This window comes from Trachurus trachurus (genome assembly GCF_905171665.1).
Source record: "Trachurus trachurus genome assembly, chromosome: 1".
In the NCBI taxonomy this organism is placed as follows: Eukaryota; Metazoa; Chordata; class Actinopteri; order Carangiformes; family Carangidae; genus Trachurus; species Trachurus trachurus.
In genome coordinates, this window is record NC_139891.1 from 13,058,199 (window position 1) to 13,080,635 (window position 22,437).

The window sequence follows — 22,437 nt, forward strand, 5'->3', positions numbered from 1 at the left end:
CAACCCTAGATTTGGAGTTACATTTAGCCTACGTTATCAGGTCATTAATCTGCATTCTTTATTGTGAAAATATTAATTACATTAGTTCATTGGGTAGCCTAATTTCATCAAAACGGCATACTCTGAACATTTTTCCAGAACGCCTGCTATGGCTTGCTACTACTCAAAATAAATAATTCACAGTCTCAGTTCTTACTCTGATCAGTTCAACCCCGGTCTTTATCTGGATCAGTCGACCCAAACAGCCTCTTACATTTGCGAGGCTTTACTACTGCAAGACAAAAAGCAACGAATTAACCTTTTACCAAGAGTTCCACTTCCTGAAACTCCAACTGTAAATGCAAAACGTTGCCTTTACACACAGAAGATACGGTAGCCTATGTTCAATTCATAATCAATGTCCAGAACACACACATTTTAACAAATTAAATGAGGAAAAAGATGATGAATTATGAGATGAAAAAATCGTACTTACGACAAAACTCCCTCTTACAGAGATATCTTTCATGGCTGAGTTTACTGTTATTGGCTTTTAATTCCTCTGTTGCTTTCCTGAGATCAGCTTTGTGCACCTCGCATTGGGTTTTATCTTTTTTCACTATTGTGGCAACACGAACAAACAAAACAAAAAACACAATGTTGTAATATCATTCTATCTTCTATCATCAATATAACCAACAACATGAGAAATGCTTCTACCTTCGTACTTCTTAATACTCTTAAACACAAAACTCACTTTCAACTCCAAGGGAAATGATTGCAGCCAGGAGGAGAAGGCACACTACACCCAGGATCACTGAGGCTCTGACACTCGTCCTCCTTTCTCTGACCACATACACTATAAAACAAAACAAAACATCATGATGGGACTTATTAGGATATTGTAACCTATTAAAATTACATCAAAAACTTGAAATATTATGTGTAGCTCTTCATTAATGGAAACTACAAGCCATAGGATAAAAGAAGATTTAATTGAACACAAAATCAGATCAGATGCTATGATATCAAACTGACCTATAGAAAACTAAATACAGACATTTGAATTGAAACTGAGAAAACAACCAAATTGAAATCATAATCCGTGTCATTCCTGATGTGGTTGCACACACACACACACACTTGTTGTAGGCCTACATTGTTGTTTTGTTCATACCTGGACGCTGAGCCTCTGCAGGTGTTGGTATATTAGGTGTCGCGCCCTCCACCCAGGGATTTTCATACACTCTCAGGCTTTCTGCACTGAGATAGATGTCCGCTATATTCTCCTTGTTGTTCTGGTCACACTGAACCTTCCTGTTGGTGCCTGCCTCGTCGTAAATATGCTCTGACATGTCTCACAGCTATCATAAATCAAACACCCAGTGCAAATGGGCTCAATGAAAATAGTGTTGAATTCCTCTCTGATAGTTGTCTGTTTTCTGAAAGTGGCTGACACTCCAACTGATGACAGCATTAAAAAAAGAAGAAGAAGAAGAGGAGAATGACGGGAAGTCAATGCTTAGGTCTGTTTGGGCATCTGTTGGTTTGTTCCCTCCTGGGTCCACCTGGTCACAACGGCCTCTGACATTTAAAGGCTATTGGTGACCGGGGGGTAAACATACAGGAAATTAGCCAAAACAGGGATGGGAAACAGTGAGTGGGGCGTCTGCTGATGTGGCTGAGTGTGTCACACTCACTAACCCTAACTCATAAACAATATGTTTCAAATATCTGTCTGTAAATATCTCTGAAGCATTATTGTTGTACATTCCTATTCAGACTGTAGAAGACTAATAATTATGAACTTACAAATCATATCCTTTGGGATATAATAATGTAAAGCTTTTAATATAAGTTGGATTTATAATAACATTCTCAATTTCACCGATGTAACTTTATAGTACTATATTACTGCTGAAGTAAAAGATTGAGATTTAGAGTTTTATGTGCGTTTTTACTTTAGGTACCTTCTATGCAGTGGAAATTGCAAGGTGTTCACTATTTGCTTGTTGTAATTGAAAACATTCCAAAACAAAATATATATATTTGAAATGATGCCCCATTTAGAGTTGAAGGGAAAATAACCAATACTGTATATAAAAGCTGATATATTTACTGCTTTCTGTTCCAACTCAATGATCAACATACTGATTCAGACGTTGTCTGATATAAATTAATACACATTTTAGGCTACTTCACAACAAACCCTATTGTAACTGTGAAATAATTACTGTAACTATTTGTGGTGTTTTTTTGTTTTGTTTTTTGCTTGTATAATTAATCACAATGATTTTATTTTCTAAAATATTGTTTCTGTCCAGAGTGTCATGTATCAGCATTGTAATTCCCTTCAGTCAGTTTGTATATCTACCACATCCACCCAGTCATACAAATAATGAAGTCATAAGAAGATAAAAAAATAAAAAAAAGTAAAAAAAAAAAAGAAATGATCAAAATTTAGACATTGCTGCAGGGTTACGACATTTACTTACACATAAAATACATATATTGTACATTATGGAGAGTCAATTAAAGAGAGTAAACACTATTATTCTGACAGACGACAAGAAATTTATACCTATCACAATCTATATCATTCCAGCTATTAAGGCCAGAATATCTAGTGTGAACACAGTGTTCTTTTCCCCGATGATTGTCTGGCTGATCCACTGCCCAGTACCTAGAGATAGAAAAAACAAAAACAAAACAACATTTTAGACACAGTTTAAAACCATTGCTAAAAAGAATTTGAAATTCAAAATATTGACATCTATGAATACATCCTAAGTGGGTTAATTTTGAGGTCAAACAATTATAAATTATGATTATGAATTACAGAACTTAAATGCACATGATGTCTTCATTGTCAGTATGTTTACCGGTAATACAATCAATACATGGCCATCAGTAAAGAAGAAACTGGAAAAAATGTCTTACGTTTTGTTGACCATTGTTCCATCAACCCATTTCCAGACGTCTTCCTCCTCCTCATCTGTGAGACCAATCCAGCTAGGTTTAATTAAGTTTAGAAACACCTACGTAGAGTTGGGAGAGACATTTAGATCACTGTCAATATAGTTCGTTTCAATCCTCTTTTTGATTAAAATGATGAATTCGGAAAAACTAAAAAAAGAAGTAGGCCCTATGGCTTGATATCATTTATCTAATTCTGTTAAAGTGTTTGCTGTGAGTGTACAAAGTGTAAACAGTGATTGTTTAGGGAGAAGATAAATACAATACAGTCAACTGTGTCTATCGTGATATTAACAGGATTGAATGTCTGTTGTTTTTTGTGTTTTCACAACTAAGCAGAAGTCATTGTGGACCTCTGTTCCCCTTTTCAGACAGTTGAGGAAGACTGAACCTGCTTTACTTCGCTGATCTTTTTCCTCTTCTACCTTTAAAGGCCAAATACCTAGGCCTATATATATATATATATATATATATATATATATATATATATATATATATATATATATATATATATATATATATATATATATATATATATATGTTTGAAAGGATTTTAGGTATGATTTAGTTTTCAAACATGTTGCAATACATGTGTACAGAGAACAAAATAAAAAAATATTCAGTCAACAACAGTGGCTTTAAGAGAAAAAAAGAATCACCTGGTCCTCCTTGCTGGATATGATTGGCAGGTGTCCACCTTCACTTTCACAGTACTGTTGGCTCTCATGCCAGTTTTTTTTTAAGGAGGTAATTAAATAACAAGAGCTCTCCACCTTTAACCAATTGGGAGGGCAGGGTGTCTCTGTTAAACAACACAACATATGGTTTAGTACATTACTGTACAGTATGCAAACCCCATGACAAGGCAAAAGACAAAACACTATACAGAGCATGAAGAAGAGATGCAGTTCTCAGCTGCTCTACTCAAGAAAACATGTTAATTTATTTAAACACGGAAAAAGGGGAGAGATAGGGGAGACTGGGGACAGTTGCAACACTTTTTACATTTTTCTCAGTTACTCAGAGACTATTTGGACTAGGCTCACCAAACTTTTACAGATCAAACATACATTTGTCAGCTAATTAGTCATACCATTTAAAGATGGTTACATATGACACATCAATCACAATATTCATTTGAATGGAAGAATCCAGATGTTGCAACTGACCCCAAACGTGGGGACAGTTGCAACACGGATAAGGGACAGTTGCAACATATTAAACATACATTAAATTTCACTAATTAACTTTTGATTTTTGTCTCAATAAGCAGTATTCCTAAAATATGCATTGTCTTACAATAATACTATAGTATTATTTAGTTATTTAGTCATATTTATCAGAGAACAATTTTGTTTTGCGTAGAACATAGGCCTTGAGTCAATGTGCAGAGGTTAACAGTGGTAATAAAACTCAATAGCTCAGTGTGAGACAAGAATGGAACTATTTGCAATACAAAAAACTTTTATAAACATGTACTCTACTTTTGGATGATTTATTCACTGTATGACATCAAATACATTTACTTTTCTCTAATTTTCATAGGAAAATATATGTGGCTACTTCTGTCCCATAGAATAAGATACAACTATAGGCTAAATATACAAATTGCATATTTTATTATAGTAAGTTATCTGGGGAATTATTTTGAAATCTTAGTCTCTCATGGTTTAATATAATTGGCTGTTCTGTTCATCATGAGGAATAAAATAGATATCTTGTGCCTATTTTGAGCTAAAAATGTTTCATTTTATACATTTGCATTTGCATGGTGCTTCCATATTCAAATGGCAGTTGTTGCAACCGTCCCCACCCTGTCAGCCATGACAAAACATCATGTACTAGCTAGACACAATGACACTGACACATCTAACCATGTCATTTGATAGTCAACAAAATAGTGATTCAAACTAGGTAGGTTTGGATTAATTCATATAAAAGGTCAGGACAGTATGACAAAAAAACAGCTCATGAAAAAATCTACTTTCATACCCTTAAAACAACTTTGTCTCAGTACAAGCAGGAGCAGATGCTGAATATGTCTTTTCTATTATTGGTGGGTAGAGGGTCTAACTGTGAATGTGCAGTGTGAGTGTCATCACTCTAGCATGTTTCTGATTGGAGAAATAACTGTCCCTTGTTGCAAAAGTCCCCAGTCTCCCCTACCACTCCCTGTTTAAGTAATCCAGTAAATATAGGCCGACAGCTGGTTAGCTTAGTTTAACATCAATATTAGACACAGTAGTGAATATTAGACACAGTGCAGCTAGTTCTAGTCAAAGTGACCGAATATCACTGATTAGTTTTAGTTTGTTTCATTTGTTAAGAAAAATCTAGAAAGAAAGGTAGTTCTGGTCTGAATTTTAAGGGTTGGTATGTCGTCTTGAATTGATTCAATTTGACCAAAAAATTCTTGGTAAAATGTAAGATAACAAAAAACTTGCATGCAAAATATATTTGTACAACAAAACCTGTACACTCACCAAGCTGTTTTTTAAAATCGTCTCTCTCTTTGGTGACTACAGAAATGTTATTCTGTAGCTGGATTGTGAGGTTTTTCACATCACTGTAATCTGTCTGTAGTTGGTCTCTCTCACTGGTCAGATTTTCATTGAGGCTTTTCATGTCCCTGTAACTGGTCTTTAGTTGGTTTCTCTCTCTGGTCAGGTTGATATTGAGGCTTCGGTCTTGAAACCCTGCCACAGAAAGTGTCAAATATGTAAATGATCAAACATCACTTTTATATACCTGAGTAATTTGAGTTGAGTCAGTTGATTTGAAAAACGTACATAGGACAGTCACAGCAATGACTAGAGCCATGAGGAGAAGATACAGCAGCACCAGCAACACTATAGCAGGTCTGATGAGGTCCCTCTTTGCAGAAGGTGCATTGACTGAAATGGCTGAAAGCAGAAATAAATGACTGACGTTACATATATAATAAATTGCACATTTAAAAAACAAAATGCATTGAGAATATTTACACAAGGCAAATAGACACATACAGTCACATTCATTACTTTTCTGTTGGTCCTCAGTAGTGTCCTGCAATTGCGGTGGCGGACTCTCTACAGAGCAGTTTTCATAAATAAGCACATTTTCTGTCCTCTCTGCATCTGCATCCTTCTTCTCTGTCTGAAATCTGACTTTCTTGGTAGGGTCTATTTTTGCGTACGTATCCTCAGACGTATCCTCAGACATAATTGTCTAACCTTCACTAAAAGATGTAGCTACTCTGCTCGGCTTGGACCAGTCCACCTGTTATATAGCATGTGTTTGGTCCTGAAGCTGTGCCTGCTATTTAGAGATAGAGAAGTAAGAAACTATTCATGTTGTTAGCAGGGGGAAGAAGATAGAGGAAGCCAAAGAAGCACATGACCTAACTGTACCCTCCTACTTTTCCATCTGTATGTACCTACCAACCTCCCGTCCTTGCTATCTACCTACATACCTAAGGAACTTCCTATCTACCATGTGCACATCACATGGCTTTGTTTATGGACTTGAAAGGTAAAATGTTGGAGTTTGCTTTAAAATAATTTGTCCTGATATTATTGAAAAGTTTTGGGATTTTCTATTATTACTGCCACGGTCTTGTGATTTTTAACCTTTGTATGTAGCTGTGTGTCTTTCATATTAGTTTAGAAACTAAATTGACTTGGAAGACACAAGTGGAGCAGTAAATATCAGTGTCTAATAATTCGCCAACATTATTTTGTTACATACAAGGTGAATATTTCACCACATGTTGAAGGTTTTCTGAATGACTAGAGTGAATGCCAGGTGTTAAAAATCTTTTTTTTCCCCATAACATATTTTAGGTCTCAATAGCTGCTGCATGAAACTGATCTATTTTCTAATGAATGCTTAACAAAATCACCTGAGTGCTGAGTATATTGTATCCAATACTTTGTCATTATAATGGTTGGTTTTGGTTCTTCATGTGTAAACATCTAGGGAAATGTGTACCTGGAAATACAAGATCTGCTATTCATAAATAAAACAACTAAACAAAGTAAAATCAATACCCTCTTGATTTCTAATAAGAAAAAGTCATAATTCATTTGAAAGAAAAAAACATAAGAGAATTTATTGACATTAAAAACCAGGCCGGCACAGTGTCTGTCTCAGGAAACAAGTAGCTACAATAACAATGACCATATACAATACAGTCACAACAGAAGACTACAGCAGTCAAACTTCCAGGTGTGAGTTATGGCACATGTATGACAGATACACAGCAAACATGGAGGCATTTAGACATCAACTCCTGTCACAAGCCACTTACGTTCACCATGTAAAAAACACTAATATCTGTTTGTCAAGTTTAAAGCAGAAGTAAGCGGAATATTTGTGTTAATATAAGTCTTAAATAGTTCTATCTTCTGACGGCAATCACTTACATAGAGTGTTTGGTCTGAAACACGGGTCTGTCAGTCACTCTGCTCTGCTGTAAGCCGAGGAGAAAACTTTCCTTGTATCCTACAACCTTTATCCAATGAGGAGAGAGAACGGCATAAAGGGGCGGTCCTCTCTGTGTGTGCAGCCAAGGGATGCGCGTGAATGTGGTGACGTAGGGACGAGGGCGGGGACTGCTAACTCCATCTGCTGACAGGAAGTTAGCCAAAATGACCGGATCGCTTATACTTCTGCTTTAAAGTTCTGGAGAAATGCAAACAGGAAGTAACAACATTACTTGTAACACTTAAGATCTCACCTCCACTTCATCCTGTCATCAGTTGACAAGTTAGAAACAATGATCAACCTTAAGTGTCATAAATATGGCAGAAGCTGCTGCCCCTCTTCTCTGCAGTGCTTTATTGTTGGTTACCTGCAGAGGTACTCTGTCCTCTGATATAAATTAATACACATTTTAGGCTACTTCACAATAAACCCTATTGTAACTGTGAAATAATTACTGTAACTATTTGTGGGGTTTTGTTTTTTTTTGTTTTTTGCTTGTATAATTAATCACAATGATTTTATTTTCTAAATTATTGTTTGTGTCCAGAGTGTGTCATGTATCAGCATTGTAACTCCCTTCAGTCAGTTTGTATATCTACCACATCCACCCAGTCATACAAATAATGAAGTCATCAGAAGATTAAAAAAAAAAAAAAAGTTATTTCAAAAAGAAATGATCAAAATTTAGACATTGCTGCAGGGTTACGACATTTACTTACGCATAGAATACATATAACTGTACATTATGGAGAGTCAATTAAAGAGATTAAACACTATTCTTCTGACAGACGACAGGTAATGTAGAACCACAAGGCATATCATTCCAGCTATTAAAGCCATTATGTGTTAGGCCTATCTGAACACAGTGTTCATTTCTCTGATCATTGTCTGGCTGATACACTGCCCAGTACCTAGAGATAGAAAAAAAAAAAAACATTTTAGACACAGTTTAAAACCATTGCTAAAAAGAATTTGAAATTCAAAATATTGACATCTATGAATACATCCTAAGTGGGTTAATTTTGAGGTCAAACAATTATAAATTATGATTATGAATTACAGAACTTAAATGCACATGATGTCTTCAATTGTCAGTATGTTTACCGGTAATACAATCAATACATGGCCATCAGTAAAGAAGAAACTGGAAAAAATGTCTTACGTTTCGTTGACCATCGTTCCGTCAACCCATTTCCAGACGTTTTCCTCCTCCTCATCTGTGAGACCAATCCAGCTACGATCAAGTAAGTTTAGAAACACCTAGAGTTGGGAGAGACATTTAGATCACTGTCTTTTTGATTAAAATGATAAATTCGGAAAAAAGAAAAAAAAGAACTATGGCTTGATATCATTGATATCATATTATCTTTTTTGTGTTTTCACAACTAAGCAGAAGACATTGTGGACCTCTTTACCTGCTTTACCTCACTGATCTTTTTCGTCTTCCACCTAGGCCTATATGGCTATATATATATTTTTTAAAATCATATACTGCATTAAATCAGTTAAGTTCAAAAGGGTTTTGGATATGATTTAGTTTTCAAACATGTTGCAATACATGTGTATAGAGAACAAAATAAAAAAATATTCGGTCAACAACAGTGGCTTTAAGAGAAACAAAGACTCACCTGGTCCTCTTTGCTGGATATGATTGGCAGGTGTCCACCTAAACTTTCACAGTACTGTTGGCCGTCATGCCAGTTTTTTTCAGAGGAGGTAATTAAATAACAAGAGCTCTCCACCTTTAACCAATTGGGAGGGCAGGGTGTCTCTGTTAAACAACACAACATATAGTTTAGTACATTACTGTATGCAAACCCCATGACAAGGCAAAAGACAAAACACTACAGAGCATCAAGAAGAGATGCAGTTCTCAGCTGCTCTACTTAAAGCAGAAGTAAGCGATCCGGTCGTTTTGGCTAATGCTGCGTTCCAGGCAGGCTTTTGAAACCGTAAATTACAGCTTCAAGTCACAACTTACGACTTTGTAGCGTTCCAGGCAACCCACTCGTGTTTTTCCGACCTGTTTTACCTGTGAAAGTCACTATAACGGCCACTCGTAACTTCTGACCCGTGAAGTCGTACCAGATCGAACTGGTACGACTTCACAGGTCGGAAAAACACGAGTTACGGGTTGCCTTGAACGCACCATAACAGTCCTCGTCCCTACGTCGCCACATTCACGGCGTCCCTTGGCTGCACACACAGCCCTGCATTCCGTTCTCTCTCCTCATTGGATAAAAATTGTAGGATACGAGAAAAGTTTTCTCCTCGGCTCAGAGCAGAGCAGAGTGACTGACAGACCCGTGTTTCGGTCCAAACACTCTATGTAAGTGATTGCTGTCGGAAGATATAACTATTTAAGACTTATATTAACACAAAAATATCGCTTACTTCTGCTTTAAGAAAACTTGTTTACGTAATCCAGTAGGCCTACAGCTGGTTAGCTTAGTTTAACATCAATATTAGACACAGTGCAGCTAGTTCTAGTCAAAGTGACCGAATATCACTGATTAGTTAGCCTATAGTTTGTTTCATTTGTTAAGAAAAATCTAGAAAGAACGTTAGTTCTGGTCTGAATTTTAAGGGTTGGTATGTCGTCTTGAATTGATTCAATTTGACCAAAAATTTCTTGGTAAAATGTAAGATAACAAAAAACTTGCATGCACAATATATTTGTACAACAAAACCTGTACACTCACCAAGCTGTTTTTTAAAATCGTCTCTCTCTTTGGTGACTACAGAAATGTTATTCTGTAGCTGGATTGTGAGGTTTTTCACGTCACTGTAATCTGTCTGTAGTTTGTCTCTCTCACTGGTCAGATTTTCATTGAGGTTTTTCACGTCCCTGTAACTGGTCTTTAGTTGGTTCCTCTCTCTGGTCAGATTTTCATTGAGGTTTTTCATGTCACTGTAACTGGTCTTTAGTTGGTTCCTCTCTCTGGTCAGGTTGATATTGAGGCTTCGGTCTTGAATCCCTGCAACAGAAAGTGTCAAATATGTAAATGATCAAACATCACTTTTATATACCTGAAAATACCTGTAATTTGAGTTGAGTCATTTGATTTGAAAAACGTACATAGGACAGTCACAGCAATGACTAGAGCCATGAGGAGAAGATACAGCAGCACCAGCAACACTATAGCAGGTCTGATGAGGTCCCTCTTTGCAGAAGGTGCATTGACTGAAATGGCTGAAAGCAGAAATAAATGACTGATGTTACATATATAATAAATTGCACATTTAAAAAACGAAATGCATTGAGAATATTTACACAAGACAAATCGACACATACAGTCACATTCATTACTTTTCTGTTGGTCCTCAGTAGTGTCCTGCAATTGCGGTGGCGTACTCTCTGCAGAGCAGTTTTCATAAATAAGCACATTTTCTGTCCTCTCTGCATCTGCATCATTCTTCTCTGTCTGAAATCTGACTTTCTTGGTAGGGTCTATTTTTGCGTACGTATCCTCAGACGTATCCTCAGACATAATTGTCTAACCTTCGCTAATAGATGTAGCTACTCTGCTCGGCTTGGACCAGTCCACCTGTTATATAGCATGCGTTTGGTCCTGAAGCTGTGCCTGCTATTTAGAGATAGAGAAGTAGTAAGAAACTATTCATGTTGTTAGCAGGGGGAAGAAGATAGAGGAAGCCAAAGAAGCACATGACCTATCCACCTATCTTACTACCTACCTTCCTTATCTACCTAGTACCTAATAGTCCAGGCAATCTCATTTTGAACCCAAAAATAGAACTAATTGTAACAGAAGGTTTTTCATCATACATAATTTCTATGAGGTGTCCAGAACAACATACTAAAAGTCCTAAGAAATCCTAGTTGGGGAAATATGTTTAATTCGCATCATTATTTAATGTATAAAGTCTATTGTGCCGACAACATTACACCCCAATGGGGCTATTTTTTTAAAATTAATTATTAATTATTAATTTTTTCTTTACTCCTATCACAATGAAACTAACATAATGAAAGTATCCATGAAATGTAACATTTTTTGTATTACAAGTTTCTTTAAAAATGAATTTGAATATGCACATGAGCCTTACACTAATCAAATATGCCCAAAATACACCGGAATAGGCTTATTTTTTCCTTTACTCCTACCACAATGAAACTTTACACAATGAAAGTAGACATGACAGGTAACATTTTTTGTATTACAAGTTTCTTGGAAAATGAATTTTAATTTGCCAATGAGGAAAACACTAATGGAATACTGTATGGCCAAAATACACCCAAAAAGGCTTATTTTCTTCCTTTACTCCTACCACAATCACACTTCACACAATAAAAGTATACATGAAAAGTAACATTTCTGTATTTCAAGTTTCTTGGAAAATTTATTTTAAATATGTAGATGAGCTCAACACTAACTGACTTATGGTCAAGAAGCCATAAAGCCGCAAGCAGCAAAAACCGGGGCCAAATAACTTAGTTCTTAGTCCCGCTCATGTTGTTGAACATAACAGCATATTTAATATAACATCACACACAGTCGTTGAAATGACTTTGATGTATTCTGACTTTCTTCTGATGTTCTCTGCAAACTGGGAGGAAAGTTGTTAGGTAAGGCTTGTTCGCTAATAAAAAAAAAGAAGAATTTAGAAAGCAACTGGAGACAAGACTGTGTCTGTCACTTAAGGTCAATATAGGTCTTTTAAGTGTGGCAAGTGACGTGTGTATGCATAAGTCAAGTATGGCAAGTGACAGAACTTATTGAATGGACATGAATGTGTTAGTTATTTGACCCCTGTTGCTGCTTGTGGCTTTATGGATTCTTGACCATATGTTAATTAGTGTTGAGCTAATTTACATATTTAAAATTAATTTTCCAAGAAACTTGAAATACAGAAATGTTACTTTTCATGTATACGTTTATTGTGTGAAGTGAAGGAAGAAAATAAGCCTTTTCGGGTGTATTTTGGGCATATTCCATTAGTGTATTGCTCATTTGCATATTCCAATTCATTTTCCAAGAAACTTGGAATACAAAAAATGTTACATTTCATGGATACCTTCATTGTGTAAAGTTTCATTGTGATAGGAGTAAAGGAAAAAAAATAGCCCCATTGGGGTGTATTGTTGTTTTCTAATGAATGCTTAACAAAATCACCTGAGTGTTGAGTATATTGTATCCAATACTTTGTCATTATAATGGTTGGTTTTGGTTCTTCATGTGTAAACATCTAGGGAAATGTGTACCTGGAAATACAAGATCTGCTATTCATAAATAAAACAACTAAACAAAGTAAAATCAATACCCTCTTGATTTCTAATAAGAAAACGTCCTAATTCATTTGAAAGAAAAAAACATAAGAGAATTTATTGACATTAAAAACCAGGCCGGCACAGTGTCTGTCTCAGGAAACAAGTAGCTACAATAACAATGACCATATACAATACAGTCACAACAGAAGACTACAGCAGTCAAACTTCCAGGTGTGAGTTATGGCACATGTATGACAGATACACAGCAAACATGGAGGCATTTAGACATCAACTCCTGTCACAAGCCACTTACGTTCACCATGTAAAAAACACTAATATCTGTTTGTCAAGTTTAACTTCACAGACACATCTCTAGTTTGTTCTCAGCCTGCACTGTGCTTTGCTGATCCTTTTCCATTGTTCTTTTTCCCCCCAGCATTTTTATTTTTTATTCATTTTTTGCTGCACAAACTCGTATCACAGATCACACTAGCCATAACTGAGATCTCTGTCGTGTTAGCAAGGTTAACAAAGGTTTTCAGTCAGATAACATGCTGTTAATGATCCATTTTGTTCAGACAATTAAATCTTTCAGCCCTCCACCAATTAGACCTTCCATTTGGCATATCTATAAACACATATTTTCAATATATTACATCTGTTTTTACACCAACACTAATAAATAATATCTATGAGAAAGGGTACACTGTACACGCAACATAAAAATATGGTCTTCATCTTTTACAACCAATAACTCTCTGCCGAGTCAAGTAGTCATAGAGCCTGTGAGACGCTGGACACAGTCGGTAACACTTGATAATAAGTATTAAGCATTAATAAATACTGAATTCTTCATTTATAACGCATGACTACTGATTAGTATTATAAATACAGTTAGTGCTTATCAATGATGAGCAAAACATTTTAACTGCTTTATAAACTACATACTAATGAGTATTCATGTGTTATAAATGATGAATTTAGTATTTAATGCTTAAAGCAGAAGTAAGCGATCCGGTCGTTTTGGCTAACTTCTTGTCAGCAGATGGAGTTAGCAGTCCCCGCCCTCGTCCCTACGTCACCACATTCACGCGCATCCCTTGGCTGCACACACAGAGAGGACCGCCCCTTTATGCCGTTCTCTCTCCTCATTGGATAAAGGTTGTAGGATACAAGGAAAGTTTTCTCCTCGGCTTACAGCAGAGCAGAGTGACTGACAGACCCGTGTTTCAGACCAAACACTCTATGTAAGTGATTCCCGTCGGAAGATGTAACTATTTAAGACTTATATTAACACAAACATTCTGCTTACTTCTGCTTTAACTAATGCTTAAAAGTGTGTACTTATAAAGTGTTACCGCAGTCTCCATGGTTTCTCCAGCACTGATACTCTGTGTAATCTTTTTCGACATAGTAGCACAATGATTAAGCAATGCTTCACTTGCAAGCTTAAAGTTCTTGGGAAATGCAAACAGGAAGTAACATTACTTGTAACACTTATAAGATCTCACCCCCACTTCATCCTGTCATTAAAATAATTTAATAGAAAAAAAAAACTACTTACAAAAGTGCTTATTAAACTCAGAAAATGATGCAAATGCCATTGCTCATTTTGACTAAAGGCGGCCTGTGGAATTTTCTTGTAATCAAACAAATGTTATGTCTACATTCAGTTTTTCTGAAAGTGTCTCCTTTAAGTCTGACAAAGCTCTTAAATGAATTCCCCTCCTTGTTAAACATTTGCTCAGGCAATCTTTTGAATATTTTTAAATTGTGTGCAGATTATTTCCATGTTTGCCATCTTGCAGTGTCGTGTGAACCTGACTTTAACTTTAACAGAAGATGCTTTGACTATCGTGTTGCTCTCATGTGCACAATAGGAGCAAAAGAGGGGACACACTCAAAAAACACTGCTCCACAGTGCTGCTGCTGCTGCTGCTAGTGGGCAGAAACTCCACAGGATGCCTTTAACCCCTCAAAACAATTATGCAATTAACTACAAAACTCATAAAAATCCACAAAATCCTGATCTGAGATGCCATCACGGGTCTGAATGCATTTTATAATATAGATGTGACTCATCATTACTTTGAAAAGCACATCTGGTTTCATGATGCAAAAATGCCCCACAGTTGTATATACAGTTTAAGTTAGCATAGTTTTCAGAGGTATGGCAACAAAGGCTTTATTGAGATTATTGAAGTTAACCCAGATATTTTCTTATTATCTTTCTTATAGTTATGTAGCTCTATAAGTATTTGTGATTGTCTGAGCTTGAAACAAATAAATCTCTGCTAAGTCTGCTTGTTAATTCAGACTATTTAATCAGTTGACAAGTTAGAAACATTGATCAACCTTAAGTGTCATAAATGTGGCAGAAGCTGCTGCCCCTCTTCTCTGCAGTGCTTTATTGTTGGGTTACCTCAGCAGAGGTACTCTGTCCTGTTTGTCTTGGCAGCGTTTCCAAACAGCTTGTCAAAGGCAACCGAGCTGCCCAGCAGATATACAGGCCCTCGGTCAAGGGCATGTGGTGAGTGGTAGCCATAGCTCAGGGTGTCCAGACATAAATAGTAAGAGGAGGAAGAAGTTCACGTCAGGGAGAGTCACTCCAGTCCAAGACTGACATAAGTGTGTCAGGTGTAACATCACGATCTGAAACGTACACACCTACAGACACGGGCACATTTTCACAAACATTAAAATAAGAATCACACACACTCGTACGCACACGCACGCACACACGCGCACCCTCTCCACCCGGTTCCTCTGGTAGTGCTGGCTCACTCTCTAGAAACTCTTCAGCTCCTTTTTCTTCTCGCAAGCGGCTTTTAGTGAGAACAAAGATCATCATACCCTCGTATTTCATCTTCTCTTTCTCAGTACTGTTGCTTTTCAGGATTTGAGGCCCATTCGAGCCATCAGCTGTTCGTAAACAGTCCAAGCCATAGCAGCCATCAGAGTGCGGCGAAGAGACCTGGGTACAGCCCCGCGAAAAAACCCGGCCATGCCGTGCTCCTGAGGGAGAGAGCAGAGCAGGACAGTTTAGTATGATACCGGTGAGGTAACAATGTCCTTCTCGTCAACAGTGATTTTCAGTGAAAATGACAAGATACAACGAGCACACACCATGTAGATGTAGCGAACAGCATCTGCGGTGCTCCAGTGGGACGGGCTGACTTGAATGTGAGTCTTCACCACATCTGCAGGCTGCGTTACCAACGACGCCATGACACCGGCCACCACCCCACAGCCGAAGTTCACCAGTGGGACGTAGGCCGACGAAGTCACCTCTGACAGAGAGACCAGGTGTCAGGAGAAAGGGCCCGAGTAAGCTGCACTGCTGAGTACAGCAGTTTGCTTTCTCCACGCATAATATAGACATTTTTGGCAAGTTTATTTTTAAAAATAAAATTAGAAAACAACACTAGGTAGCCGGCCTGCGTGTGAGTCTCACCTGGGGGCAGAGCCTTCTTGGCCTGGCTGTAGAACATGACGTAGATGCCAGAGAAGGGAGCGTCTCTGAGCAGCGTGGCGGTCAGCCCGGAGAACAGAGCCCGGACTCCCTCTGTCTCATACACACTCCTTAGAGCCCCCGGCACACTCACATAGTTGTAACAGCCGCTCTGAAACAAAATATGACCATAGAATATGATTATTCGCACTTTATTATCTATATTTACTGTATTTCTTTATTGCTCTTTTAGGCTTTAATCGTGTCCTATAGGCTTTTATAATCTTGTCTCAATGCCATGTCTGTATGTCTATGTTTGTCTGTTGTGGAAGTAAAGAAGTTGCCCTTTTGGGATCAATCAAGTTTCGTGATCTAATCTAATTTTATGATATTTTTGACTGGAAGTGTGTTGACTGTGTTATTACAGAGAACTACCCTGTCACGTACAGATACTTCCGTCGTTCTAGACACTTCCTCTATGGTTGTAAATTGTGGTTATTAATTTACGGAAGCCAGCTGGAACAGTGTCACATTTACAGTTCAAAAGCCACAGTTTATGAATATGACAGTGAAGATAAGAGTTATCTTCCTCTGTTTTCCCTCACAGTTGAAAGTAACTCTGATTATGAAGAGAGCCATCAACTACCTGTGCCAGGGTGAAAAATGTTGCTTTATTCAACCACCTATCTGTTAATTTTGAATATGATTATTATGAAAATAGTAGTTTTAATGTTGCCAAACTGAAAAATAAACAGTACAAACTTAGTACAAACCAGGTATCACGTTGTCCACTCATGTCAAGTCAGCATTCAGCTAATGTGACTGACTGAAAAAATCTGAACAATTAACATCCCACTCAAAATGATTACAAAAACAGGCTTTCGAGGCACACAGTGGGAATGAAAGAAGTGTCATTCTTCCATTTGAACCGATCTTAAATGATTGATTTTAAATGAATGATTTAAGTCCACAACTCCTGCGACTCACCTCGAAGCGTGTCTTGATGACAGTGAATGGCAGCATGCAGACGCCAGCCACAGCTCTTGCCCCCGCTCCAAGAAGAACAGCCTCACCAGCGTTGGGCGCCCGGTCCAGGAAGAAGTGCTGCTTCAGGGAGTAGAAGGTGCTGAAGTAGATGCCGACCCCGGGGATGCAGCGCACAAATGACTGACAGAGAGAAGAAATACAAACAAGTTAAAAAGGTGCAGTTAGAAAATGCCAGCCTAGTGTGTAATATGTGCTACCACATCTAAAACCTTTGTATAAAATAGTCATGTTTCATTTTGTCTGACTTACTAATTAAAGCCAAAGAGATCTGGTTAAGTTAAGTGTTCAGAACCATGGTACTACATGTGTGTTGTTTTCAAAACCCACATAAAAACACAGTTGTGTGGCATCTAAAATGAAAAGGTGACTTATTTTAGATGAAGATCAGAGTGTCCGTCTGATTCTCAGAGACAGAGGTAACGTGAATGTAAGGTGACGGACACGGTCAGCAGGTCTGTGCCTCCTGCCTACAGGCACCAACACAACTTACAGAGAGTAAATGATGAAAGTAATAAACAAGGTCAGACACTCACTGGTGAAACTCCCTTCCAAAGACTGAAGAAATTCTCTGTCCTGACGACATTGACGAGGACGGTAAACATCCCCACCTTGGGTGCGCTGCAGGATGAAGTTAACAGGGACGGTTACAAACACAGTCAAAGATAGAAACATGTTACAACAACAGACAGAGAGATGATAAGTACCGTAGTTCTTATTTTTATAATGGGAGCAAAACACATTTGATCGTTCATCACAATAACTATCCCCTGGAAATTGGAGCCAGTGAATATCCACCACCTGTGGATCATCATTTCAAATAAATATCCACTTGTATCCACTAACATTTCCTCGTCTTGTCCCTAGTGGAGGGGAAAGCGACCTCGCAGCCTGACAGTATGATTACATGGTGCTGCTGGTGTGACTAATTGCTCTATATGGGTCATAACAGCTGATTCAGGCCGACACTGCCTTCACATTTTGTCCTGCCATGCTGTGAGCGAATGCATGCATGTTTGTGCATGTTTGTTATCCTACTAGTGAGTGTGAGTCTTGTGACATTTAGGTAGAATGTGTTTGCATGTTCACACACACATGTTAAGATGTGCACACACACACACACCCCGGCTTGGCGTTGTTCTGGAGAGTCTGCAGCCGTGTCTTGACCAGATCCAAAGGCTGGAAGAGCAGCGTAGAGCAGGTGCCGCTGAGAGAACCACACATAAAGGCTTTGAGAGCTGGGTGAGCCTGAGGACAATGTCAGAGAGAGAAAGAGGAGGGAGGGAGGGAGGGAGGGAGGGAGGAATATACAGAGAGGGGTGGAAGGAAAGAGGGGATGGGGGATAGCAAAAGAGGACACAAGAGGAGAGAGAAGTGACAGGAGGAAGAAATGGTAGGGACAGAGGGAGAGGAGGGCAAATGCAGAGAGGAAGAGGAATTATGGAAAGAGAGGAGACAGACAGAAGAGGAGGAGGATAAGGCACAGAGACATAAAAAGGATTAGACACAGTGTTAAAGACATTATATTAACATGCATCATTCAGCGTCACTCTCTGTATGGATCTCTTCTAGATGAACGCCAGGGAAACATTAACCCAACATGTATCTGAATCCAAAATGGTGACTCAATAGGGATGAGCTCCAAAATAATAAACACACACAAACTGCACATTCATGTGAATCTGCATAATGCTTGAGTGACATTTCCAACATAACAAAAAAAACAAAGCTGCAAAGGCCAGGTTCCCACACACACAGTGGATGATGGAGATGTGTAGAGACAGTCCCCACACACACACAGTGACACACACACACACACAGGCTGCTGGGTTGAATTATACTGAGACGCAACATTATCTGTGTTTACATGCCTTATGGACAAACAGGCAGAGACGGTAGGACACAGATTCAGACAGACAGGAGGACGCTAAAGAGAAATATGTATGTAGAGGAAAATGTATATCTGAAGACAACAAGAAACACATGTACAGCAAACAAATATACTACACACCTCTCATAAACATAAAGCATATACTGTATGTCGCTACCATACACATGCGCGCACATAACATACAAACACGCTCTCCTACCTTCCCCAGGCTGCCCGGGGCTCGGGTCTGAGCATCCTGCTTCTCCTGCATTTTGCCCTCTTCCCCCTGCCTCGCTCTGTGATGCTGCTTTTACAAACAGCATGTTATAAAATAAACCTCCATCTCTCTCATACCTTCCCCTCTCTCCCTCTCTCTCTGACTGTGTCTCTCACCCTCTCCCTCCAACCCACAATGGCTTTCTCCTTCTCCTTCTCCTGGTCCTCCCCCACCCCGATATTTCACAGCCAAAGCAGAAGCTTAATCCAGCCTGCGCTTTTCTGTGGGTTTCTATCTTTATCTTCCAGAGACACACTCACACATCTGTATTTCAGTGCAGCCCCCTCCCTGCAAAGCTCACTGCTAAATTGCATCTTTGTCAAACAACATGAGTCATACAGTGGCTGCGTGTTACTATTTGTGTGTGTGTGTACATGTTGAGTAGGGGGCTTTAAATATAGGTCACAGAAAATATATGAAGTAGGAGGCAATTTGCATAAGTTATTAAGAGGCATACAAAAATATCCATGCCATGTTTCCATAATGCCCTCAACATTATTTCTGTCCCAGCTGTGATCAAGATCAGTCTGTCATGAAACAAGAAGAGACTGTGTCAGACTGTGGCTGCAGGTCAGCTGCTGTTCAAGAGCAAACAACACAGTGAAGAACTACCTGCCCATGAAGCCCTCAGGCTGTGTTAGGTCATTGTGCTTTTGTCATTTTTTTTTTTTATCTGCGTGGTGTTTAATCAGGGGATTGTAATTATACAAACACACTTTTCATAATTTCTTTCCAACACAATTTCTGAAATAGTCGCAGCTGTGGTAGAAATCATCTATGTCTGCATGCAGCTTTGTTATTGGTTATTTTCAGCAGCTGAGCCACCAACTTGGACTGGATGCTCCATCAATAATCAATAATTAGTTGTGAATGAAGTATGGGTGCATCCACAGACTGACGGTCCCCGGTGGTCTGGATGATGATCACGGTGACCTCAGCACGCAGCAGCCGGCAGCTGCACACTCACCGCGGCTAACTCCATCTTTGACTGTGCTGTAGAGCTGGATGAATCCCGTGTCTCCCCTGCTACTGCCGTTTTGACGATGGTTGATTTCAGTCAACGCTGCTACAGAGAGAAGGGAAATCAGACCGCAGACACATTTCAACACATTACGACCAAGGGGGCAGTTGTCGGTCTTAGAAGTGAAGCTCACTTCCGCATTCAAAAAGCTGCAATCCCCTCGGCTGTCGCTGGGGGCTGGCTCCAGAAGGGAGCAACTCCAATCGAGCCCCATGTTAAAATAGCCGATTTTACAGCTTAAAAAAACATATTTACAGCCTGGTACATTTTATTTTTTTGGTCTCAATCGATAGTTTCTACCCCCGCACACACTCTGAGGGGGGTGAATTTTTTTTAAACTCTACCGTTTTACTATTATTAGGGTTAAAGTTCTGGCCAATCAGGGCGCAGAACCGTTGAGTGACAGGTCCGGCGACCGCTGCTACGAGGCCAGTGGGCGGGCTCTCGGCCGGCCAACGGCCGCACCGCTCCAAATATGGCAAGTAGAATCCAACATGGCGCGGTTCTAACCCCCGTAGTAGCGGCACAAAACCATGGATGTATTACAAAACAGACTCCCCCAAACCAATGGGTGACGTCACGGACGCTACGTCCATTCTTTTTACAGTCTATGATTACGACATGAACACAGCAGCAGCAGCAGCAGCAGCAGCAGGGTGTAAACAGGCTGGCTCCAGTTAGCTGGCTGTCAGAGGATGTGCAGATGCAGACATCAGTCTCTCAGGACAGGACACGAACCAGTCCACCGCTCAGTGTATAGTTAAAACTAACACCATACTTTCTAACCTTGAGAGCAGATTTCCCCCTGAAAAGATCCTCTAGCCGAGCACACACATGTTACCTGACCAGCTAGCTGCTGACTTAGCATGTTAGCTCCACTTACCGGACTGTGAGGTCTGTTATGTGTCGGTGGAGGTGATGTCCACCCCTGCCGGCTCCGCAAACACCATGTTTTGCATTTATTCGGGACAATTTTACTGCAAATGGCCCCCGACGGTGTAAACGAACAGCCAGTCAACAAACTCCGCTGCTGTCAGGCTCAACACAGAAGTTTCTGGAGAAGCTAGTTAGCTACAAGGTTAGCATCTGTCAAGTTACTGAACTTCACGCTGGCTCTCCTCAATATTAACGCATGTCCTGACCGCTCATGGACTATTTCCTGACCTGGCCGTCTGGTTTTCTCTTCAGTAGGAAGTCTTAAAACGCGTTAATATCTGTCCTTTCACCCCCTAACGTGGCTGCTACGACTCTGTTAGCAACTTAGCACTGGGCTAGCACGGTTCACCTCCAGCAGCGGTGACACGCGCGCACACACACCGGTAGATAAATATCTGTGACACACACACACACACAGAAACATCACGGGTTGTCAAACATCGGTAATAAGGATTGGGTCCAGGTGTGGGTTGTGTTTCTGCATCACTCGGTGCGATTAAATCTCAAATAAGAACTTAAACTTCACTTTATATTGTATTATTATTATTATTATTATTTATGAAAACGTGTTCAACAAGAGTCCGTGCAGTTTTAGCATTGACCTCACCGTGTCGCTGTTTCCCCGCGAGTCAGTCATTCAGGCTGTAAAAGGTGTAAAAGCTCTTTTTTTTTCTTTTTTTTTTACAGTCTATGGGTGGTACACACTATTTCAACGCACTGCAACCAGAAAACGCACACAATACAAATAACAACAAAGTGTTTCCGGGGACACAAATACCGACTCTTTCTCTCTGTGTGTCATATCCAATAGGGGCCTTTCTTTTCGTTTATCATAAAGTATTTATCACATGATGTGGTGTTATTCCATTTATTTAACTTCTGCTTAGCCTAGTCTTTCTATGGCGTATTCTTTATTTGCAGACATAGGCTATTTGTGTCTTTCCAGGTGCTTTGAGCTCATTTGCTTACTGTGCATAGTATAATGTTAAGACAGTATAACATCTGTGGTACAGTTTCAAAGTTACACATTTAACTGTTCCAAAAACTGCTTGTGTTTCTTGCAGTAGTTCACGGTGGACTCTTTGGTCTGTTTTGTATCATTGTCCTGTGTAGAGGACAGCAGGACAGAAGTTTAAGACTCTTTACATGCTGTGACACAAATAGACAGTAGGTGTAGTATTTCTGTTCA

At 39.1% G+C, this 22,437-nt stretch overlaps 1 protein-coding gene and 1 long non-coding RNA gene across 4 annotated transcripts; both read right to left on the reverse strand.

Annotated features, from left to right (window-relative positions):
• Positions 1-8,134: 8,134 nt before the first annotated feature.
• LOC310990559 lies at positions 8,135-9,158 on the reverse strand. Its single transcript, XR_014595590.1, has 3 exons — positions 9,048-9,158; positions 8,582-8,679; positions 8,135-8,330 (listed from the first exon to the last, which is right to left on the reverse strand). It is a non-coding gene; the product is annotated as an uncharacterized lncRNA (long non-coding RNA).
• A 3,500-nt stretch (positions 9,159-12,658) lies between these two features.
• LOC310991742 (mitochondrial glycine transporter B-like) lies at positions 12,659-21,607 on the reverse strand. 3 transcript variants are annotated; one of them, XM_083979637.1, is made up of 8 exons: positions 21,196-21,607; positions 20,259-20,354; positions 18,268-18,392; positions 17,681-17,765; positions 17,088-17,267; positions 16,104-16,272; positions 15,776-15,939; positions 12,661-15,664 (listed from the first exon to the last, which is right to left on the reverse strand). In XM_083979637.1, exons 2-8 carry the CDS (start codon positions 20,271-20,273, stop codon positions 15,542-15,544), a joined length of 861 nt encoding a protein of 286 aa, XP_083835763.1. In that variant the 5' UTR covers positions 20,274-20,354; positions 21,196-21,607; the 3' UTR covers positions 12,661-15,541. The 3 variants fall into 3 exon arrangements, with proteins under 3 accessions (XP_083835764.1, XP_083835763.1, XP_083835762.1); XM_083979636.1 differs by having other exon boundaries at positions 20,259-20,357; XM_083979638.1 differs by lacking the exons at positions 20,259-20,354; positions 21,196-21,607 and adding an exon at positions 19,235-19,315 and having other exon boundaries at positions 12,659-15,664.
• Between the last annotated feature and the right edge of the window lie 830 nt (positions 21,608-22,437).